The sequence below is a fragment of the Candoia aspera genome, chromosome 8, assembly GCF_035149785.1.
Source record: "Candoia aspera isolate rCanAsp1 chromosome 8, rCanAsp1.hap2, whole genome shotgun sequence".
Taxonomy (NCBI): domain Eukaryota; kingdom Metazoa; phylum Chordata; class Lepidosauria; order Squamata; family Boidae; genus Candoia; species Candoia aspera.
The window spans coordinates 15518989-15539119 of record NC_086160.1 but is presented as its reverse complement, the minus strand read 5'-3'; the positions used below and the strand labels follow the sequence as shown (position 1 = coordinate 15539119).

The window sequence follows — 20131 nt, the reverse complement described above, 5'->3', positions numbered from 1 at the left end:
ATAATCACAACAAGAACCAAGCTGGATCCAGAAATTGTCTCAGCCTGTGAACCTGGTCCTTTAGGATTAGTGCAAGCCTACTGTAAATAGACTGAATACTAATTTTTTGAAGAGATGATCCACAGAACCACCATCTTGTTAGGGCTAAACTTCCTGTTCCTCAATACTTCTGCTGTCTTGTCTGAATCCACTGAAGAAGTGTTGCTGGTTGTCAGTGGCAACTCATGTATCACTAAATGACCTCTCACAGTAATTTCATGGGACAGTGGAAAAGCATGTGGAACAAGATAAAACCCTATAGGACCGTATAGCAAAAGTACTAAGGGGCTGACCAATAGTCCGGTTGCACTTTCTTCAGAAACTGGTCTTTCCAGAACCACCACACCACTCTAACTCTGACTTCCAACCAAACGTGATTGGTCCACACCACTCATTCAGTCCAGGAGAGCTAACAGGGCTATACACCTTCCCTGCAGGCTTTCCATAAAGGTGACTTTGCTGTGTGAAGACCAAAATGGGTCAAGAGACTCAGGATCATCATAACTTCAGACACTTCTCATCTAGAAATATGTTAAACCATGATGCACATCTGCTCCCTTTATCTATGATATGCAACATTTAAAACCAATTCTGAGTACAGGAAGGTTTTATATATCTCATCTTTCTTCTACAATACAGAAGACAGCATGCATAGGTATCCCAAGTAAACCTAAACTGGCTTAGCTTCACCATGGCTACTATAAAAGCTACATTCAGATTGTGTTCTGTGCCAGAATTAATCTGTAGTAGAGGCTGGATGGATGTCCTAATATGCACACAAAAATAAGTCAAGTGATATCAATGGGCCTGTGCCTTTGAATAAGATCTGCTGATACCAACTACATTTATTTCTAATAAGCTTTCAGGATTGCAGCCAATCCCTATTATGTTTAATAAATAAATAAATAAATTGCTGCCAATATTTGATCATAAAACATGGTAACATGAAAAACTATCAGAGATTTGCACATTTGACCCAGAAAGGTGAATGCTGCTTACATGCTTTTTATTATGACAACAAATGCTAGTGATTAAGCTAACTGTGATAATAAATGGGTTAGTCCTTATAGTGCCAGAAGATTGTGACACAGTTTTCAGTTTAGAATCTCTGAATTGTTCTGTTTGTGTTATCTTTTTTATTTTGTGCTTTCTATTAGTGTTACTGACGCTTATGAATTAACTGTATTATGAGTTATGAATGACTAGCTCAAGTTGTTTCCCTGATCTCTTAAAAGCTTCCTTAAAGGAATCACCAGAGAGTATTACTAGCTTTCTAACTAAGATGTTTCAGATATAATGTCCAGTAACTTTAATTTTACATATAGTCATAGATAGTTGAATAAGTCATTCTTGATTTCCATGAATTAATTCTAAGATATCAAGTTCACCTGAAAGAAACTTAAGTAAGCATTGGGGAAGCAGGACTAAACTCATGTAAGCCATGAGATAAAGGGCCAGAAAGAGTGATTATTCTTCTAGTTTTACTGAATGGATGAGAGAGGAAGGGGCCTGATTTCAGATTTAATTTCATTATTATTTTCCATCTTATTCTGGATTTTCTGTATTAATTTGTCTGGAATCCGCAATAGTGTGTAGCCTTTTAGAAAAAAAAGCATGCATACCGTAAACAGATACATCTCATGTTCTTAAGGAATCCGTCTTAACAGTTCCAATATTTCTCTCTCTTGCAGAAAATCATGTATACAGATTATGAACAATACACTTTGAATAGAAGGATTGGCAGTTCGACTATGTGGGTCTAGTAATACCGAGGACAGGATACCAAGTATATCCAATTGTTTTCTTAAACAAACAAGAAAGAAACAAAAAAGTTTCCTCCTTAAATGCAAAACAACACACACTGCATTTGAAATACTCCCAGCTTTGGCCAAATTCTCCTTCTTTGCTTAGAAGCAAATCACAGTGATCATGACATCGCTAACGTGCTTGGGATTGCATCTGAATAACTTCAGTGGGCTAACTCAAAGTAAGCCCCTTCCCACTTTTTTTAAAAAAAAATTATGGTTAGGCTCTGAGATCCAAAGAGGATGAGGCCACTGAAATTAAATATGCCAAAAAAAAGAGAGGAGAAGATGGGATACCCTGAGAGAACGAACACACAGACATATGCATTCCTCAGTGCAAGGCTGTTCTATCCAGGTTCAGAATAACATTCTGCTCAGGACAAAAAAAATCCCCATATTAAGCATTAGGAGTATTGGCAATGGGGAGACAGCACTGAAAGTATTTTGGCCAAGATCAACAAGGAAGTTGATCCAAAGAAGGAGCACTTGATTTATACTTGTGTCATTCATCTGCCATATTACGCTAGTTTGAAATTAGGTACTTTCATGCTACAGGAACTGTAATTTGTGAGCAAGGCCAATTTGTGAACATTGGGGCAGGGGAACTGCATTGACCCAGAGTCATCGCAACACGAGATGGGCGGTGAAGAAATACGATAAAACAGACAAATAAATAAATGGATGTACTTGCTTTATACATTACCTATATGTTCAGAAAGAACAAATATTGTCTTAATATTTGTTACAGACTCTCAGCAGCCTGAGCTACAGAGTGTTGACTATTCAATTAAAATGCTTTTGTCCCACTTAGTTCTCCAGATAGGAATAACACAACAATAATATATTAACCCGAAAGAGATGCACAATAATAATATACTGAAGACTGTAAAATAAACTACTTCAAGCTTTTTCATTTTCAAACCCATCAGAAGTTTTGGACTTGAACCCTTGCCTGTACGGGCTGAGGAACTATGGAAATTGAAGCTGCTACTTTAGTTTCATTTCTTACTACCTTACCAAAAAGGAGCCAATTATTGTTCTGCCTCAGTCATACCATTTTCTTCATGGCCATACTCCAATCCCGCAATGCTGCATCTCCGAAACACCATTTTATTCTCAGTGAGGGTTCCAGTCTTATCTGAGAAAATGTATTCAATCTGACCCAGATCTTCCGCAATATTCAGCGATCCGCAATGAATCCTTCTGTCGGTAACTTCATCGTACAAATCAAGGTCATGTTTGATCAAAAAGATGTGCCCCAGTTTGACAAATTCAATAGAAACATAAAGAGAAATTGGGATCAAGACCTGTGAGCCAAAAGACAAGAGAGGTAGATTAAATATGGCTTCCTCATATGGCCAGATCTTGCTCCCAGCTATGAAAAAAAGTCTGGACTGCTTCCACCCAGATCAAGGTACGTCAGGATCACAGGGACATAAATGAAAAAAGATAGATGGAACAAGATGTGAAATTACCTGCATTAAAATTATCATTGTCCAAAACATTAAAAAACCTCCCAGTCCTGCAGGTAGTTGTTTTCCACTTGTGTAGAGGGGTGGTCCTTCATGGGCACCTAGCCAAAATCCATGACCTTTAAAGAAAGAAAAGGAAGAACGATTTGGAAAAATTAAATATTAAACAATAAACGCTATTTTTTGTTCTTTAAAGCAGAGATATTGGCTTACCATAGAAAGCAAAGTTCTAAACTAATGTGGTTTTATGCACTTTTTAAGTCATCGGGAATCTGACTGCCACTGATTTCGAAGATGTATTTCTTTGGGAAAAAAAGTCACTGAACTCTTCTGTACTCTTAGGAATGTACTGCGATATTAGCCTGTAATACTTTCAAAGCCTTTTCATACAGTCAGAAACAAGTCTCTGGATAATGCTTCCATTAGTCAATTTATACAGAAACAACAGAAAGAGACCAATATTAGCAATATATTAATATAATTATGAGAGCCAGTTTGGCATAGTGGTTAAGGCACTGAGTTAGAAACTGGGAGACGGAGAGCAATAGTCCTGCCTTGGGCACGAAGCCAGATAGGTGACCTTAGGCCAGTCACTTTCTCTCAGCCCTAGGAAGGAGGCAATGGCAAACCACTTCCAAAAAACCTTGCCAAGAAAACTTGTCCAGGCAGTCTCTGAGAATCGGACGTGATTGAATGGATAATATATATCTATCTATATATAATTACATAAAGCAATATTTTTTATAGACCTTCATAGGTTAAAATATTTTTTCATCACTTCATTTTCTCAGTTTTAATACAATATGTTATTTCAATCCAATGATATTTATATAATATACTTAGATTTTCAATATTCTATTATTTAGGTGCCTTAGAGTACTAAAAATAGATAAGAGGAAAAATGGATAATCTATCAATGTTAATTACAGTTTTGGATATTAATGTTACAAGCATTATGATTATTTGACTTTTTCTTCAAAGTTAAATATAACATTGGAAATGAAATGAAAAAATGAAGGAAGAGCATATATCAAGGTATTTGTTTTATAATAAAGGCTTTGGCCTTAAGCTAAACTACTTGATATTAAAATCTCCATTATGTTGTTATTTGGTGTATGTATATACATAGGTAAAGGTAAAGGTTTCCCTTGACGTAAAGTCCAGTCGAGTCCGACTCTAGGGGGCGGTGCTCATCTCCGTTTCTAAGCCTTGGAGCCGGCGTTGTCATAGACACTTCCGGGTCATGTGGCCAGCATGACGACTCGGAACGCCGTTACCTTCCCGCCGAAGCGGTACCTATTGATCTACTCACATTTGCATGTTTTCGAACTGCTAGGTGAGCAGGAGCTGGGACGAGCAACGGGAGCTCACCCCGCCGCGCGGTTTCGAACCGCCGACCTTCCGATCAGCAGCTCAGCGGTTTAACCCGCAGCGCCACCGCGTCCCTATGTACATACATACACATATATACAGGTGCATTGTGTTTATTTGTCCAGTTGCTTCTGACTCTTCGTGACTTCATGGACCAGCCCACGCCAGAGCTTCCAGTCGGTCATCGCCACCCCCAGCTCCCCCAGGGACGAGTACGTATATGTCTTTTTATACATGTTAATAAAGGAAAACTAAGTGAACAAATCAGGTTTAACCAATTTGAAACACTAAAAAAGTAAAATAAAAAAAGCAAAAAAGAGAATAAAAAATAAAAAAGGAGCTGTTAAGCATTTAAATTTCAAAATACGCAATCAGGGTAATATATTGACATAACTGAAGAAAAAGACCATGCAACAAAAAGAAAAATCAAAGATAGAAATGCTTCTTCATTAAACAAATCAGTGGAGTTAGGACACGCCTATACTGACCGCCTTGTTTACTGACTGTTCGAAGTTATGATGGTATAAAAAAACAAAAACAAACCTGCTTTGCGACCAATTCTCATATTTTTAAATATTTTTTTATCCCACCTTTGTTATTTTTATAAATAACTCAAGGTGGTGAACATACCTAATACTCCTTCCTCCTCCTATTTTCCCCACAACAACCAGTCTATGATGTGAGCTGGGCTGAGAGAGAGTGACTGACCCAAAGCCACCCAGCCGGCTTTCATGCCTAAGGTGGGACTAGAACCTCTCCTGGTTTCTAGCCTGGTGCATTAACCACTACACCAAACTGGCTCTATTTACATTTACAACTGTTGCAGCACCCTGTGGTCATGTGCTCACCATTTGCATGCTTCTCAACTACATTGCGACAAGCAGAGTTAATGGAGAAGGCAGAAGTAAAATTGTAAGTCACTGTCGTGTGATGTTTCCATCAGGGTCACACGATTTCCTGCTTAGTGTTCAGGGTGCTTACCAACAGAATTGCTGGTCCCAATTGTGGTCGCTAAGTGAGAACTTCCTGTATCCAGACTGAGACCTGCAAAGTTAAGCTTGGGGTGTCTTGTGGTCACAATCTCGAAGCTTGGTCTTAAACATTTAGAACATTTAAGGGTGGCTAAGGATTAAAGGCATGTTGGTGAGAAAATTACCAAAGAGAAGCTAAGCTGTGGGAATTTAGGAAAGTCATCAGCTTGCTGGGAGAACCAATTTGGAGAATTTAGCATGTATCTGAACAAAAAGTGACTCAGCAAAGGCAGTGATTTTATAGGGGCATGTGAAAACTCAAATGCCCTCCTGAGTCATCTGGTTCCGGCTGAGATGATAGCTCCAGGACAATCCTCTTGCTGCAGAGGATTGGTATTTTAGGATGTCCAAAACTAAACCAACGGAGGAGAGCTTATGGATTGTGTTAATTAAAAACAGAAGGAGAAAACACCCAATTCTGTTGATTGGCTCTTTCTCTTTAACTTACCCATCGCCCCTGTAAAGCACATCACAATTAGAAGCAGCACACACCAGATGATATCCTTGTTCATTTTCTTTTCTAGCTTACTTCGCTTGTAGCGAGATCCTATTGTGTTTAACATTGCTTTTGTTTCATGACCTTTAAACACAAAAAACCCACATTGGATGTTTCAACGCAAGGTAAATCATTAAATCATTAAGAGGAGGAGAGCTGTATGACACTTGCCCAATGCTTACATAATATTTTCTAAACCATGTGAACTTATTTTAACACTTACCGGATAAAAATGGTCATATAATTTGGAAAGGATAGCCAACATAGAATATAGAATAAGCTATAGAAATCAAATAAATAAATAAAATAAATAAATAAAACATGAAATATTGCTTCAGGTGTTGGAGTCGGAATGGAGAGACCCAGGTTCAAGTCCACACCAAGCCATGGAAATTCATTGGGTGATGTTGGACCAGTCATGAACTCCCAGACCAACCTACTTCAACCTTACAGGGTTCTTGTTATAGAGTTAAATTGAAGGGAAGTTCGCACGTAAGCAGCCTTGAGCTCTTGCGGAAAAGGAGAGATAGATATCTAAAAAATAAATGTAACAGGATGGGGAAATTCTAAGGCCCACAATTTAGATAAATCGTGGCATCAATGTCAGTTCTGTAAGATAGAACAGATAATGCACAACAGACATCATGACAATATAAACCAGAAAAAGGGACTATTATATACTGGGACAACATCTATCCTGAACCAGGTGGGAATATTTCTGGATCATGGCTAACCCCGTGGCTCTCCATCTGCCTAGCTCTTCACTAAAAGCAGGCCAAGTCATAGAGGCTCTTGAGCAAAAGAACATTTAGAACTTCTGGAGATTCAGAGCCAGGCTGAATTCACTTCTTCACTCGTGATGCCTACTCCCTTCTAGCTTCATTCAACCATTGTTGAACTGATATTACAGGATTGAGGACAGACTTTTAGTCACCTCAGTAATGGCCATTGGATGCTATAACGACCCTGTAATTTTATTTATTTATTTATTATTTAATCAAATTTTATTACTGCCCATCTCCCCCTCAAAGGAGGGACTCTGGGTGGTTTATTTAATACTTTAATAAAGAAGAGCACCAAGTCAAATTGTGAAGGCATCTGAGACAAAGCAGGTTTTTCCTGAATCATTGTTTTAAAAAATATATTAGCAGTTAAAAGTCTTGGGAAGTGAAAAGGTTTCTCCCTAGAACCTGAAAGACATTAGGGACAGCACCAAAAGAATTTTATAAGATAAATGCATCCACTTTTGTAGACATACTGGTTGGGTTTCTGGTCCCTATAAGTCCTTTAGGATAATTATGAAGATTCTAAAGGACTCCACTTTGGACTCAGTGCATGGCAGAAGAATCCCATTACAGTCTGCACTTCTAAACAATGTGTCAGAATTCATGTGATCTTATTCAGGATGTATAGCCAGGGATGACATACATACCCAATTTTTTTATTTTTATTATGTTGCTCATAAAATGCTTTTGGATTTCTGAACTGAAGGGAAACATGGGCTTTTCCATGAATGAATGAATGAATGATTACTTTAGATATTGGACAAGTATAGACAATGTCCTTGTGATTTACAGAACTTTGCTTCCATACCTCACTGGGCTTAATAACAGTTTTCACAGGGTATAATCCTTTCAATTTAACTAAGAGTTCTGGAGCTGTATTTCCTGAATGTGAACATTTGTATTTCCTAATTTCCCAATGAATGGGTAGACATCTCTTTTCCAGATTGTTCACCCCTGCACAATCCAGCCATGGCACCCACCTGCATACACCACAATGCCGACGACAGCTTCTGTGTTTCTGACAGTACATCCTCGCATCAGCAAGTTATCCTTATTTAGGCCCACTTGTTCGTGATCTGCATTCTCACTGTAACATATGGAAATCTAATAGTAATTCTTATTGGTGTAGGGCATTCCTCCATAGCAATGTGCTTATGCTACCAATCCATGCTAGGGCTACTTTTCCATAGCTATTCAAAATTCACTGCAACCCTTATGGGCAAGTTGTCTTTTCCTAGATAAGAAAAGAGCTAACTAGACCTGCTTAAAAAGGAGTGTCCTACATTTTAAAGAGCATATTCAGAACTGCTTACATGAAGCCCCGGAAGAAGTTAAGGTCATTGTTAGGACTCTCACATTCTATTCTGCATATGATGTCTTCTGGATTAACTTCGTTGACCTGCAGAAAGAAGAAGATGTCAAAAACAAAGTGCAGGTGCAGAATGCCATAACTTCTAGGAATAATGAATCTTCTATCCACACTAAGATGAAGACCCTGATGCATGTCCCCACAGCTGTCTAAATCTACATCCTCAGAGAAGACACCGGGCCTCAGTATGGTTGACTTTAATGCTCATGAGCAACCCCAGGGATGAAAACAACGTGCTCTTGACTTAAAAGAAAACCAATTCTTGTGTTTCTCTTGCCTCTTCTTTTTGAATTCACTATTATGTTGTATAAAGTAACCTCTCGTGAAAGCTTTGCTTGTGTCCTAAACCATTCTTACCTTTATTAAGATTATTAAAAAAAAACTCTTTTAATTTCTTTTTACAGTCCTTCACTATTGCTTCTTTCTGTAACAGCATTTCATTTAACCTCCATCTGAAAGGAATGGGTTTCCATGCAAAAATCAAACTCACTGGATTAAGATTTGAAAAAGTCTTTGGGAATATCTCTACTTTACGAACCTTAGTAGCCAAATTCTTCAAAATCCAAATCATATCTATTCTTGAAAAAGATCTATGTCTTTCAGAAAAATATACTCTCTTGAATTGCCATTTTTGTGTCTCCATACATCAACAAGCTATAAATTGTCAATCAAATTAAAAAAAACTTTTGGTAATTTACCTTGTGTGGTTTTAATATTTTTCTCAGAAGTTCTGTCTACTTGTGGGGAGATCACTCCATTCCAATCCCCCATTAAGCATCAATTTTCATAAGAAAAGCCCATTAGTGTCCATAAGTCCTTTAGAGAACATTACTTTATCCTCATTTGGGGCATAAATTCCCACTATCAGTCTTAACCCCATGTAAATTAACTTCCACCCCAACATAACTACCATGTTCATCAATCAGTATAAATTCTGGCTGTAATGGGGGTTTATACACAAAACAACTCCATTTCATTCTTTGTTCCTGCTGAAATAAATTCTTCACCCAAGTTTTATAAGTCAAATATTTTATATCCTTTTTTCTAATATGTGTTTCTTCTAAAAACAGTTTTGACATTTTTTTTTCTCTTTTGAGGAGCATTTGCTCCATTTATATTCCACATTAAGCATTTGTAATCCATAATGTTGGCCAACTTTAGAAAAGTCAATACCTACAGCGCCTAATTCAATAATGTCCCTTTCACTTTCCTGTTGCACTTGTTGAGGCTTTGGTGTAATCTCATCTGTCACATCCTTTTGTATTTCCTCCAGTTTGTCTTTAACTTTTTTTCTAGAAATTACCTCGCTTCTGCACAGAATTCAGTTGAAACCTCCGCTGTTTGAAAGTAAGAATCACTCCTTCCAGTTTGCCCCATCAAAATGGAATCTTTTTCTGTTTATCAGTCAGAAAGAAGTACTCTTTTCCTTTATGTAGTATTGTAATTAGAATTTCTTTAAGCACAATTACATCTGTATTATCAGTCTTCAATTGTGTATTAAAACACTGCTGCTGAACTTGGTCTCTTACATTCTTCTTGACAAAGTGCACCATCCCTTGCAACACATCTTCATTTTGCAGAACTTGTATTTATTCTATAAACTTTGTCAGTTTCTGCCTCTGTATCCTTTTCATCCCATTCCAAAAAATTTGATAAGGCTTTAATAACCTTTTCCCTAATATCTTCACCAAAATCCTCTGGAATCCCTCTGAATCTCAAGCAGAATTCTTTCTGTCTAAATTCTAGTAATGCCAAATTGTCTTAATCTTTTTCCATCTCTCTATTGATAACTTCTGTTTACTTATCAGTTACTGTTCAGTTACTTATTCTACAGATTCTTCCATCTTCTTAACATCTTCATTTCCTCTTTCATCTTTACAAGCCTTTCTTCCATTCTCCCTTCAAAAGCTGCCAAATTAGCACTGATTCAGATAACTTTTTGCCAAATTTCTCAAACATTTTCTGCAACAACTCTGGCATCATTCCTCTTCCTGCAGACTGCTTTAACGATCCTCTCCTCCCTTCTCCTGCTTTTGCCACTTTTCTAGTGGTTGCCATTTTAATATTGTAATCCAAAAGTGAAAGTGTAATTTTCACCAAAAGTAAAATGCAGGCTTCCCTTTTTTTTCTTTCCTATTTTGGCCTTCTGTATCCTTAATACTTTAGTCTGAGTTGGCATCACAGTGTGGCTCATATTATCTTTGTTTTGTAAAATCCACCAATTGTCTACATTCTTTAATATTAAACAAACAATATTCCCACAAAAGTCCAGTCCATTTGTCGGTTTAGTTCCAACATTTTCAAAAGCACTTTCACCAAAAATTAATCTTTCAAAATTACTGTCCCCTTTATCCATTTAAATTTCCTTGCATCCAGTCCTTGTTATGCTTTTTGCTAGAGATTTAAATCCTTTAAAACCAGTTTTCCTTCCTTCTTTAATCCACAAAGAATGTTGGTTTTCTTCTATCCTGCTGATCAGACGATCTCTGTAACTGTAAATTGATTACATTGATAGTGATTAAGAAAGTGAGGCTTTTGCGAACCTTATGTCCATTACAGGCTGTATTTCAGTTGTGAGCCTGATTGAAATCCTTTAACTCCCAGCCACCTGACTCACAAGTCGGCCAGAAAAACCTCAGTTCCTGTGGTCTACTCATGGGTAGCAGCTGTCCAGAATACAGGTGGGTGATCTCATGGTCTCTTCTTGTCCAGAGAGACTCCGCTGACCAGAATTTGCTGTCTGGCCACCAATCTCCACTGCAATGCCGTCCACCCTCCTTCAGGGATATCTAGTTTGCCTCACCCAGAAAACTACTTCTTAAACATTTTCAAGCACATCCCTTAATGGATTGAGAAAAGACCCAGAGGCTTGTACCATTTGCTGACAATATTTTTATCACTTCAGTAACAGGTGCTGGTAAAGCTTTACACTTCTCTGAGTAGCAACTACTGGTCTCACTAGTTTAGGGAATTTAATATGATCAGTAATTCATATGCAATATAATATATGCCAAGACAACTCAATGTGCATAACAAACACTCTTCCAGCAACCTAAGAGACGGCTTTATACATGGACTTCCCCAGATGGACAACACCGAAACCAGATTGACTACATCCTTTGCAGCCAAAGGAGGCGGACATCTATACAGTCGGTAAAAACAAGACCTGGAGCTTCCTGTAGTTCCGATCACGAACTTCTTCTTGCACAATTTAGGATCAGACTAAAGAGATTAGGGAAGACCCACAGATCAGCTAGATATGAGCTCACTAATATTCCTAAGGAATATGCAGTGGAGGTGAAGAACAGATTTAAGGGACTGGACTTAGTAGATAGGGTCCCAGAAAAACTCTGGACAGAAGTCCGCAACATTGTTCAGGAGGCGGCAACAAAATACATCCCAAAGAAGGAGAAAACCAAGAAGGCAAAATGGCTGTCTGCTGAGACACTAGAAGTAGCCCAAGAAAGAAGGAAAGCAAAAGGCAACAGTGATAGGGGGAGATATGCCCAATTAAATGCAAAATTCCAGAGGTTAGCCAGAAGAGATAAGGAATTATTTTTAAACAAGCAGTGCGTGGAAGTGGAAGAAGACAATAGAATAGGAAGGACAAGAGACCTCTTCCAGAAAATTAGAACCATCGGAGGTAAATTCCAGGCAAAAATGGGTATGATCAAAAACAAAGATGGCAAGGACCTAACAGAAGAAGAAGAGATCAAGAAAAGGTGGCAAGAATATACGGAAGACCTGTATAGGAAGGATAACAATATCGGGGATAGCTTTGACGGTGTGGTCAGTGAGCTAGAGCCAGACATCCTGAAGAGTGAGGTTGAACGGGCCTTAAGAAGCATTGCTAATAACAAGGCAGCAGGAGACGACGGCATCCCAGCTGAACTGTTCAAAATCTTGCAAGATGATGCTGTCAAGGTAATGCATGCTATATGCCAGCAAATTTGGAAAATACAAGAATGGCCATCAGATTGGAAAAAATCAACTTATAACCCCATACCAAAAAAGGGAAACACTAAAGAATGTTCAAGCTATCGAACAGTGGCACTCATTTCACATGCCAGTAAGGTAATGCTCAAGATTCTGCAAGGTAGACTTCAGCAGTTCATGGAGCGAGAATGCCAGATGTACAAGCTGGGTTTAGAAAAGGCAGAGGAACTAGGGACCAAATTGCCAATATCCGCTGGATAATGGAAAAAGCTAGGGAGTTTCAGAAAAACATCTATTTCTGTTTTATTGACTATTCTAAAGCCTTTGACTGTGTGGACCAGAACAAATTGTGGCAAGTTCTTAGGGGTATGGGGATACCAAGTCATCTTGTATGCCTCCTGAAGAATCTGTATAAAGACCAAGTAGCAACAGTAAGAACAGACCACGGAATAACGGACTGGTTTAAGATTGGGAAAGGAGCACGGCAGGGCTGTATACTCTCACTCTACCTATTCAACTTGTACGCAGAACACATCATGCGACATGCTGTGCTTGAGGAATTCAAGGCTGGAGTTAAAATTGCTGGAAGAAACATTAACAATCTCAGATATGCAGATGATACCACTTTGATGGCTGAAAGCGAAGAGGAACTGAGGAGCCTTTTGATGAAGGTGAAAGAAGAAAGTGCAAAAGCTGGCTTGCAGCTAAACCTCAAAAAAACCAAGATTATGGCAACCAGCTTGATTGATAACTGGCAAATAGAGGGAGAAAATGTAGAGCAGTGAAAGAGTTTGTATTTCTAGGTGCAAAGATTACTGCAGATGCTGACTGCAGTCAGGAAATCAGAAGACGCTTAATCCTTGGGAGAAGAGCAATGACCAATCTCGATAAAATAGTTAAGAGCAGAGACATCACACTGACAACAAAGGTCCGCATAGTTAAAGCAATGGTGTTCCCTGTAGTAACATATGGCTGCGAGAACTGGACCATAAGGAAGGCTGAGAGAAGGAAGATCGATGCTTTTGAACTGTGGTGTTGGAGGAAAATTCTGAGAGTGCCTTGGACTGCAAGAAGATCAAACCAGTCCATCCTCCAGGAAAGAAAGCCAGACTGCTCACTTGAGGGAACGATATTAAAGGCCAAACTGAAATACTTTGGCCACATAATGAGAAAACAGGACACCCTGGAGAAGATGCTGATGCTAGGGAGAGTGGAAGGCAAAAGGAAGAGGGGCTGACCAAGGGCAAGGTGGATGGATGATATTCTAGAGGTGACGGACTCGTCCCTGGGGGAGCTGGGGGTGTTGACGACTGACAGGAAGCTCTGGTGTGGGCTGGTCCATGAAGTCACGAAGAGTCGGAAGCGACTAAACGAATAAACAACAACAACATAATATATGCCATATAAATAATGATTTCACTGGATTTTATGAAGAAGGAAAAAACAAATGACAAATAAAGGGGTAAGATTTTTTTCTTCTTCAGTCAGGAGATTTTACTCTTGTTGCAAGAACAAATTTGGAGCAACATTGGAAAGTGGAACTTTGCTGATGAAACAAGATCAGGCACACCAAAATTGGAGAATATGCAGCAATGACAAAACTGACAGTATATATTCATAATAGAAGCCTAACTAAACTCAAGCAGGGATGTCTCATATTACACAGCAAGGCAAATTCAGACATTTGCAGTACAATTTTTAGGAAAAGAGTTATGAAACCAATGAGAAACAATAAATTAAGCAACTTAAACACTTGCAATAACTCCCAATGTTTAACATTCAAATTACAGTACAAATATTTAGGTAGTGGTTGGAAGTCGGGGAAATAAATGAAATGAAAGGGAAGAACATGTTACCAACAGTTATTTTTTTTCCTAATGCTTTGACCTATGATTTATTAGTAGTTGTTTATCTACTATTTTGCTTTTTGTATTTTTACTCTTGTGTGATTTCTGTTTAAATAATCTGCCAAAGCTCATGCAATTAAAAAAAAGCAAAAAAAAAAAAGAGAGAGAAGAAAAAAGAGAGATTTTACCCTTTAATTATTCTGCAGACCAGATAATTAAGGAAAAGTAGTTGATGGAATCACATACAGTCTAATAATAGAATTAGCTCATTTGACCTGCTGCCTCTGGTTATAACCTAAGCACTCAATAAGTAGGACTCCTTCCTGATGCTGATAAGAACTACTGAAGCTTCTAGGCCAGTGTTTCTCAACCTTGGGAACTTTAAGATGTGTGGACTTCAACTCCCACACTGGGAGGGGAATTCTGGGAGTTGAAGTCCATACATCTTCAAGTTCCCAAGGTTGAGAAACACTGGCCTAGTACATTTTCAGTTCAGGAGACAAGAAATGTGCAAGTGTTTTCTCAACACAATTGATACCTGCTCTGCAAAGCCCTTCACCACCTGCTTTTGCTTCAGATTGGTCTCTCCATCAAGGCTTGAAGTCTCAATATGACAGATTCCATCTCCATCGCTGGAATATATCAGTATCATGTCAGCGGGAATTTCTTCATTACATGACAGTCGGATAAAATCACCCACAGTAACATCCCTCCAAAACTTATCCACGTAGTCCTTTGCTCTTCTGAAAAACAGGGGGGGGGGGAGGACTTTTAAATGGGTAAATAAATGGAAAATTATAAGTGATGATGCCATTGTTTCGAATTCTCCCACTTCTGCTCCCAGGAAAAACTCAGCAAGAAGGCAGGATGTATATCTTTTCAAAGATGATTTCAGACTCCTTCTGCAACCAGCTTATCTGTTCAACTTTCTATTGTATGTCAGATGACTGCATCAGAATGCAGTTTTCATTCCTTAAATCAGTGTTTCTCAACCTTGGCAACTCTAAGCCATGTGGACTTCAACTCCCAGAACTCCCCAGCCACCATGTTGCTTGGGGAATTCTGGGAGTTGAAGTCCACATGTCTTACAGTTATCAAGGTTGAGAAACACTGCCTTACGTGTTTGTAGAAATTTAGCCTTCTACATTAATTACAGAGAACACATTTGTTCTCAGCATATGGTTGTATGTTGTGTAGGGCCTAAGAAAGGATATTTTTTTCACAAAATTTTGCTCTGCAGGTAAGGGACATCATCCAGATGGGCCACAAATTCATAAATCTCTCAGGAACAGGAACTCTTTAGGAACATTCTCCAGCAGCAATCTCAAATTCTGGCCCCTTGGTTGAAAGCATTTTACCTCCAGACCCCCAAAAAGGAGCAATGTAGACTCAGCCAGCTGCCATTCTAAAGCACTTTTTAAAAATTATGTGCCATCAAGTCATTTTTGTCTCCTAGCAACCACACAGATTTTCTCCATGACAATCTGTCCCTAATCTGGTCCTTCAGATCTTACAACTGTGACCCATTGCCACTGTAACTGAGTCCATCCACCTTGCTGCTGGTCATTCTTTTCTTCTCTTTCCTTCCACCTTTCCCAGCATTAGAGCCTTCTCTAGGGAGCTAGGTCTTCGCATAATGTGCCCATATCTACAACAGTAACTCCTAGACATTCGGATATGAGGCACCATCTCTTTGGGGAAATAAGTTTTATGTTGTATATGCGCTTTGAATGGGTATCTGCCCCACTATCTTATAGTAAGATTTCTACTCACCCATATATGTTAATCAAAGATACTTAGATTATTTGCAAATCATTCTATGCATAAACCCTACTTTGCATGGAACAGCCAGTTCCAGGGGACATATATAAGAACCAGAACATGCGCATTTCAACCGGACCTGGATATTTAATTTTAGGCATGGAACGTGTCCCAGGTAGAAGTTTTCAGATGAAGGGTGGGAACAGGAAAAAGCAAAGGACATTGGAAGGAGGGTGCTGGAAGGTGCTCAGGGAAGACTGACTAGATATGCTGCACTTGAAGCCCAGTTTGCCACAATATCCTTGCCTTCAAGTGTAGCATGTCAAACCAGCCTGCCTCTCTTCCCATCTTTCTAGCTCTTTTCTTTCCCTATCTCACCTTAGCTAGTACTGCTGATATCCTTGAGGTAGGGAAAGGAAGGTACTAACAAGTTCAAGGAAAGGGGCGTATGCTGCATTAGAAGCCAAGGACACTGGTGGTAGCTAAAAAGAAGTAGGGAAAGGAAGGTGCTGGGAAAATCAGCCTACAGGCAGGTACAAATAACCATGTGGAACAGGATGGGAGTATGGGACAAGACATACCAGCCTTGCCTTTTTCACCCCATAAAATTACTCTGGATTTTATTTTGATTGAAACCCAGAACAACCAAACTATCCAGATATCAGTTCTGCCAAATGTAATCCTTTCAGAATGGTGCAGCAGAATGTCCAAACAGAATGTGTTTGTTTGGGGTTTATAACAAATGCATTTTTTATTCTACATATATGCCTGCAACAAATCCACCTTCCCCTCTGTAGATGTCCCTTGTTCCAGGGCTATTCCATTCGTTCTAAAGGCAAAATCAGGAGTCAAGCTTATAGTCTCAGCTACAGAAGGTTCCCAATGAATTTATTTTTATTTATTTCAGTTTATATGGCCACCCATCTCATCACCGTGATTCTGGGCATCTAACAAGAGTTAGAAACACAGCATAACAAGTACAAAATAGTAAATGTAGAAGGGTTAAAAGGAAGAATTACTGAGGACAAGTAACATGTATGCTTTCTCTCGTGGCAATGTGTTCATTCACTTTACAGTATGTAAAGGAATTAAAAATAGAGGACAACAAAGAGAATTACACCATCTAAAATATTAAATACAAATCAGCTGTACTTCCTTTTCCAGATAGTTATCCTTGGTTTTCTAAGAGGACATAAAAATCAATGTGCAAAATCAATATAGCACTATAAGTACAAAACACAGTGGAAGCTGTATTAACATCCGCCAGGACCACCTCTTACATCCTTAAATAATAGCATTAAACTGTAATTGCCACTTTTAAACATTGCACATGTCCTAAAAAGTATAATGAGTTCACAGTCCAATTCAGAGTTTAATCTAAAAATATTGAAATTCAATTTACATACGATCAGTACTGCACATCTAAATTCACCTCCCAAGATGCAATTGTGGTTTCAATGTACAGCAAACACAAGGAATAAAAGAAAAACTGGGAAGGGAAGGGAAATGTGGAGGGTGTTTTTATGCTGACTTGTTTTATATAGATATTCATTTTTTGTACTGGGCCTTGAAACTTTAGGTATATTACCCAGGAGTAAAAACAATTTAAAATAAAATGGATGTATAATAAAGCCAACACAGCATCAGCCCAAGAATAACAAAAAAGCATTATTTGTAAAGATTGCATTTATCTGAAGTTTTAACAGATTACAAGATTTTTGAAATAGAATTTCACAGTTTAATATGACATCCTTGTGTGAACATACAGTGGAAGGTACAACATAATTGCTCCTGTTGAAACAGGAGCTGGCTGCAGGAAATCTGATTTGGAAGGCAGGAATAAAAAAATAGTGTAAAAAATGGTGAAGTGTTTATCTTTAATGGAGACAGGATATCTAGGATGAGAAGAGTAACAGACATCTAAATGGACTAGAATCAAAAAAGGTTGTGTTTAAGGTGGAATCTTGGTACTTATTCAAAAGGTGAATGAGAGAACAGAGTCTACTAGCTCATATGTGTAATCTTCAGTCAGAGTCACTCTGTCAAGGACCAGCCACAAACTGTAACAACCACCATGCAATAGTTAACATCGATAAAATCAAGCATGGGAACAATCTCAACAAACATCATGCTTGAGGAACCTCATGAATATTAAGCAAGATTGAAAATACCTAATAAAGACCATTTTTCTTCCAAGGCTAGATTTGAATGGATGGTTCATTCCTATGTGCTGGATAGAGGCTCTATCCAGACTGTGGTTTAGAAGGCATTAAGGAGTGGTTAAGGCACCAGGCTAGAAACCAGGCGAGTTCTGCCTTAGGGCTGAGAGCTGGCTGGGTGACTTTGGGCCAGTCCCTCTCTCTCAGCCCAGCTCACCTCACAGGGTTGTTGTTGTGGGGAAAATAGGAGGAGGATGATTAGGTATGTCCACTGCCTTGAGTTATTTATAAAAATAATAAAGGCAGGATTAAAAAAATCTTTAAAAATCTTTTTTTTAAAAAAAATCTTTATGTTATGGACAGACAGATCAAGGGCAGCCACAAGAAACAATATGGCTGTGTGAGACCTTAAAATGAGCATAAACCCTGCGTGAGGACAGTGTACCTGAAGAAAAGGTTAACACAGCTATGTAAGGTAGCACCAAAAATCAGAAAAAAACAAAAAGAATAAAACACTGTTGTGCAAAAATAACCCAACAAATGCCTTAAGGTTTTATTAGGAGGTAACTACTGATCTGAAATGATGGCAAGCTCTGGTTGTGAAACCACTATTTCAACACAGTATAACATTTCTTGGGAGGAGAAATGATTATTTTGCCCAACTCTTAAAAAGAAATAAGTTATAACATGCTTGTAACTGGAAATCCTATAAACATCCATCTAATTTCACTTGGCAGGGTATTCGGAGAAGGACTTCCACAAACTATTAAAAATATCCAGGCAGTAAGGTAGAGGCCAGGCTGCTCTTTACCCTCTCCAGCTCCAACTAGGGTTTTAAAATGTTACCTCTTTGAATTGGGTTGGGAAACAGGCTAGAAACAAGCGCAACTGACAAGAAATTAGTATCACACAGCCATAAGATCTATCCCTAATGCAGGTAGGTAAATTTTATGATGGTCTTTGAGCAGCAGGCTCCGTAATGTAGCATTTTTTCAAGGTTTTCCTCAAACACCTCCATATGTAATGAGCTATGATAATCCATTGTGGGATTATTGCATACCAGAGCCTACAGGAAAAGTGAACCTTATTCAGATCTTGTAAATTGTTAGAATTCTGGAAAGAATCTCCATCCTGTCATCCCCACCTGCTCCTGAACCAAATGAACACTATCTGTGGGTGACTTCAGAGGGCAGCAGGGGAAGGGAAATCTAGATCTCAATTTCCAGGAAACCCTGAAGCTGACATTTTCCCACAAAAACAGAAATTGAAGGGACAAAAAACTGTCAGATTTGGCTAGAGCAGTGTTTCTCAACCTTGGCCACTTGAAGATGTGTGGACTTCAACTCCCAGAATTCCCCAGTTGCTGGCTGGGGAATTCACACATCTTCAAGTGGCCAAGGTTGAGAAACACTGGGTTAGAGGCATATTGGTTGGTTCCAAGAATTATTTGGTGATCTGACAATAAAACAAACTTAATTATAGCAAAAACTCAATTTAGTGGACTAAAGTAGGGGAGGATATATGTTAATCCTGGATATCCATTAAATCCCAAAGGACATCGTTTGCATCAATGTACTGTATGTCAACTGCATAAAAATGCCATTATTTGCATAAGGATGTCATTAAACAAATGGCACAAATCGCTGCAGATGTTGTAAAGTTAAGGTAAAAATAATATATATTTAACTGTCTCATCCTCATAGTTAAAGCAATGGTATTCCCAGTAGTAACATATGGCTGCAAGAGCTGGACCTTAAGGAAGGCTGAGAGAAGGAAGATCGATGCTTTTGAACTGTGGTGTTGGAGGAAAATTCTGAGAGTGCCTTGGACTGCAAGAAGGTCAAACCAGTCCATACTCCAGGAAATAAAGCCAGACTGCTCACTTGAGGGAATGATATTAAAGGCAAAACTGAAGTACTCTGGCCACATAATTAGAAGACAGGACACCCTGGAGAAGATGCTGATGCTAGGGAGAGTGGAGGGCAAAAGGAAGAGGGGCCGACCAAGGGCAAGGTGGATGGATGATATTCTAGAGGTGATGGACTTGTCCCTGGGGGAGC

At 38.8% G+C, this 20131-nt stretch overlaps 1 protein-coding gene across 1 annotated transcript in view; it reads right to left on the bottom strand.

Moving 5' to 3' along the window:
- The window catches only part of ATP10D (ATPase phospholipid transporting 10D (putative)), a 72768-nt gene that overhangs the window by 36812 nt on the left and 15825 nt on the right, over nucleotides 1–20131 (bottom strand). The window contains exons 4-9 of the mRNA XM_063310476.1: nucleotides 14690–14894; nucleotides 8313–8398; nucleotides 7980–8086; nucleotides 6167–6298; nucleotides 3320–3435; nucleotides 2899–3151 (exon numbers count right to left, since the gene is read on the bottom strand). Coding sequence (XP_063166546.1) covers nucleotides 2899–3151; nucleotides 3320–3435; nucleotides 6167–6298; nucleotides 7980–8086; nucleotides 8313–8398; nucleotides 14690–14894 — 899 coding nt within the window. The remainder of the gene's footprint in view (nucleotides 1–2898; nucleotides 3152–3319; nucleotides 3436–6166; nucleotides 6299–7979; nucleotides 8087–8312; nucleotides 8399–14689; nucleotides 14895–20131) is intronic.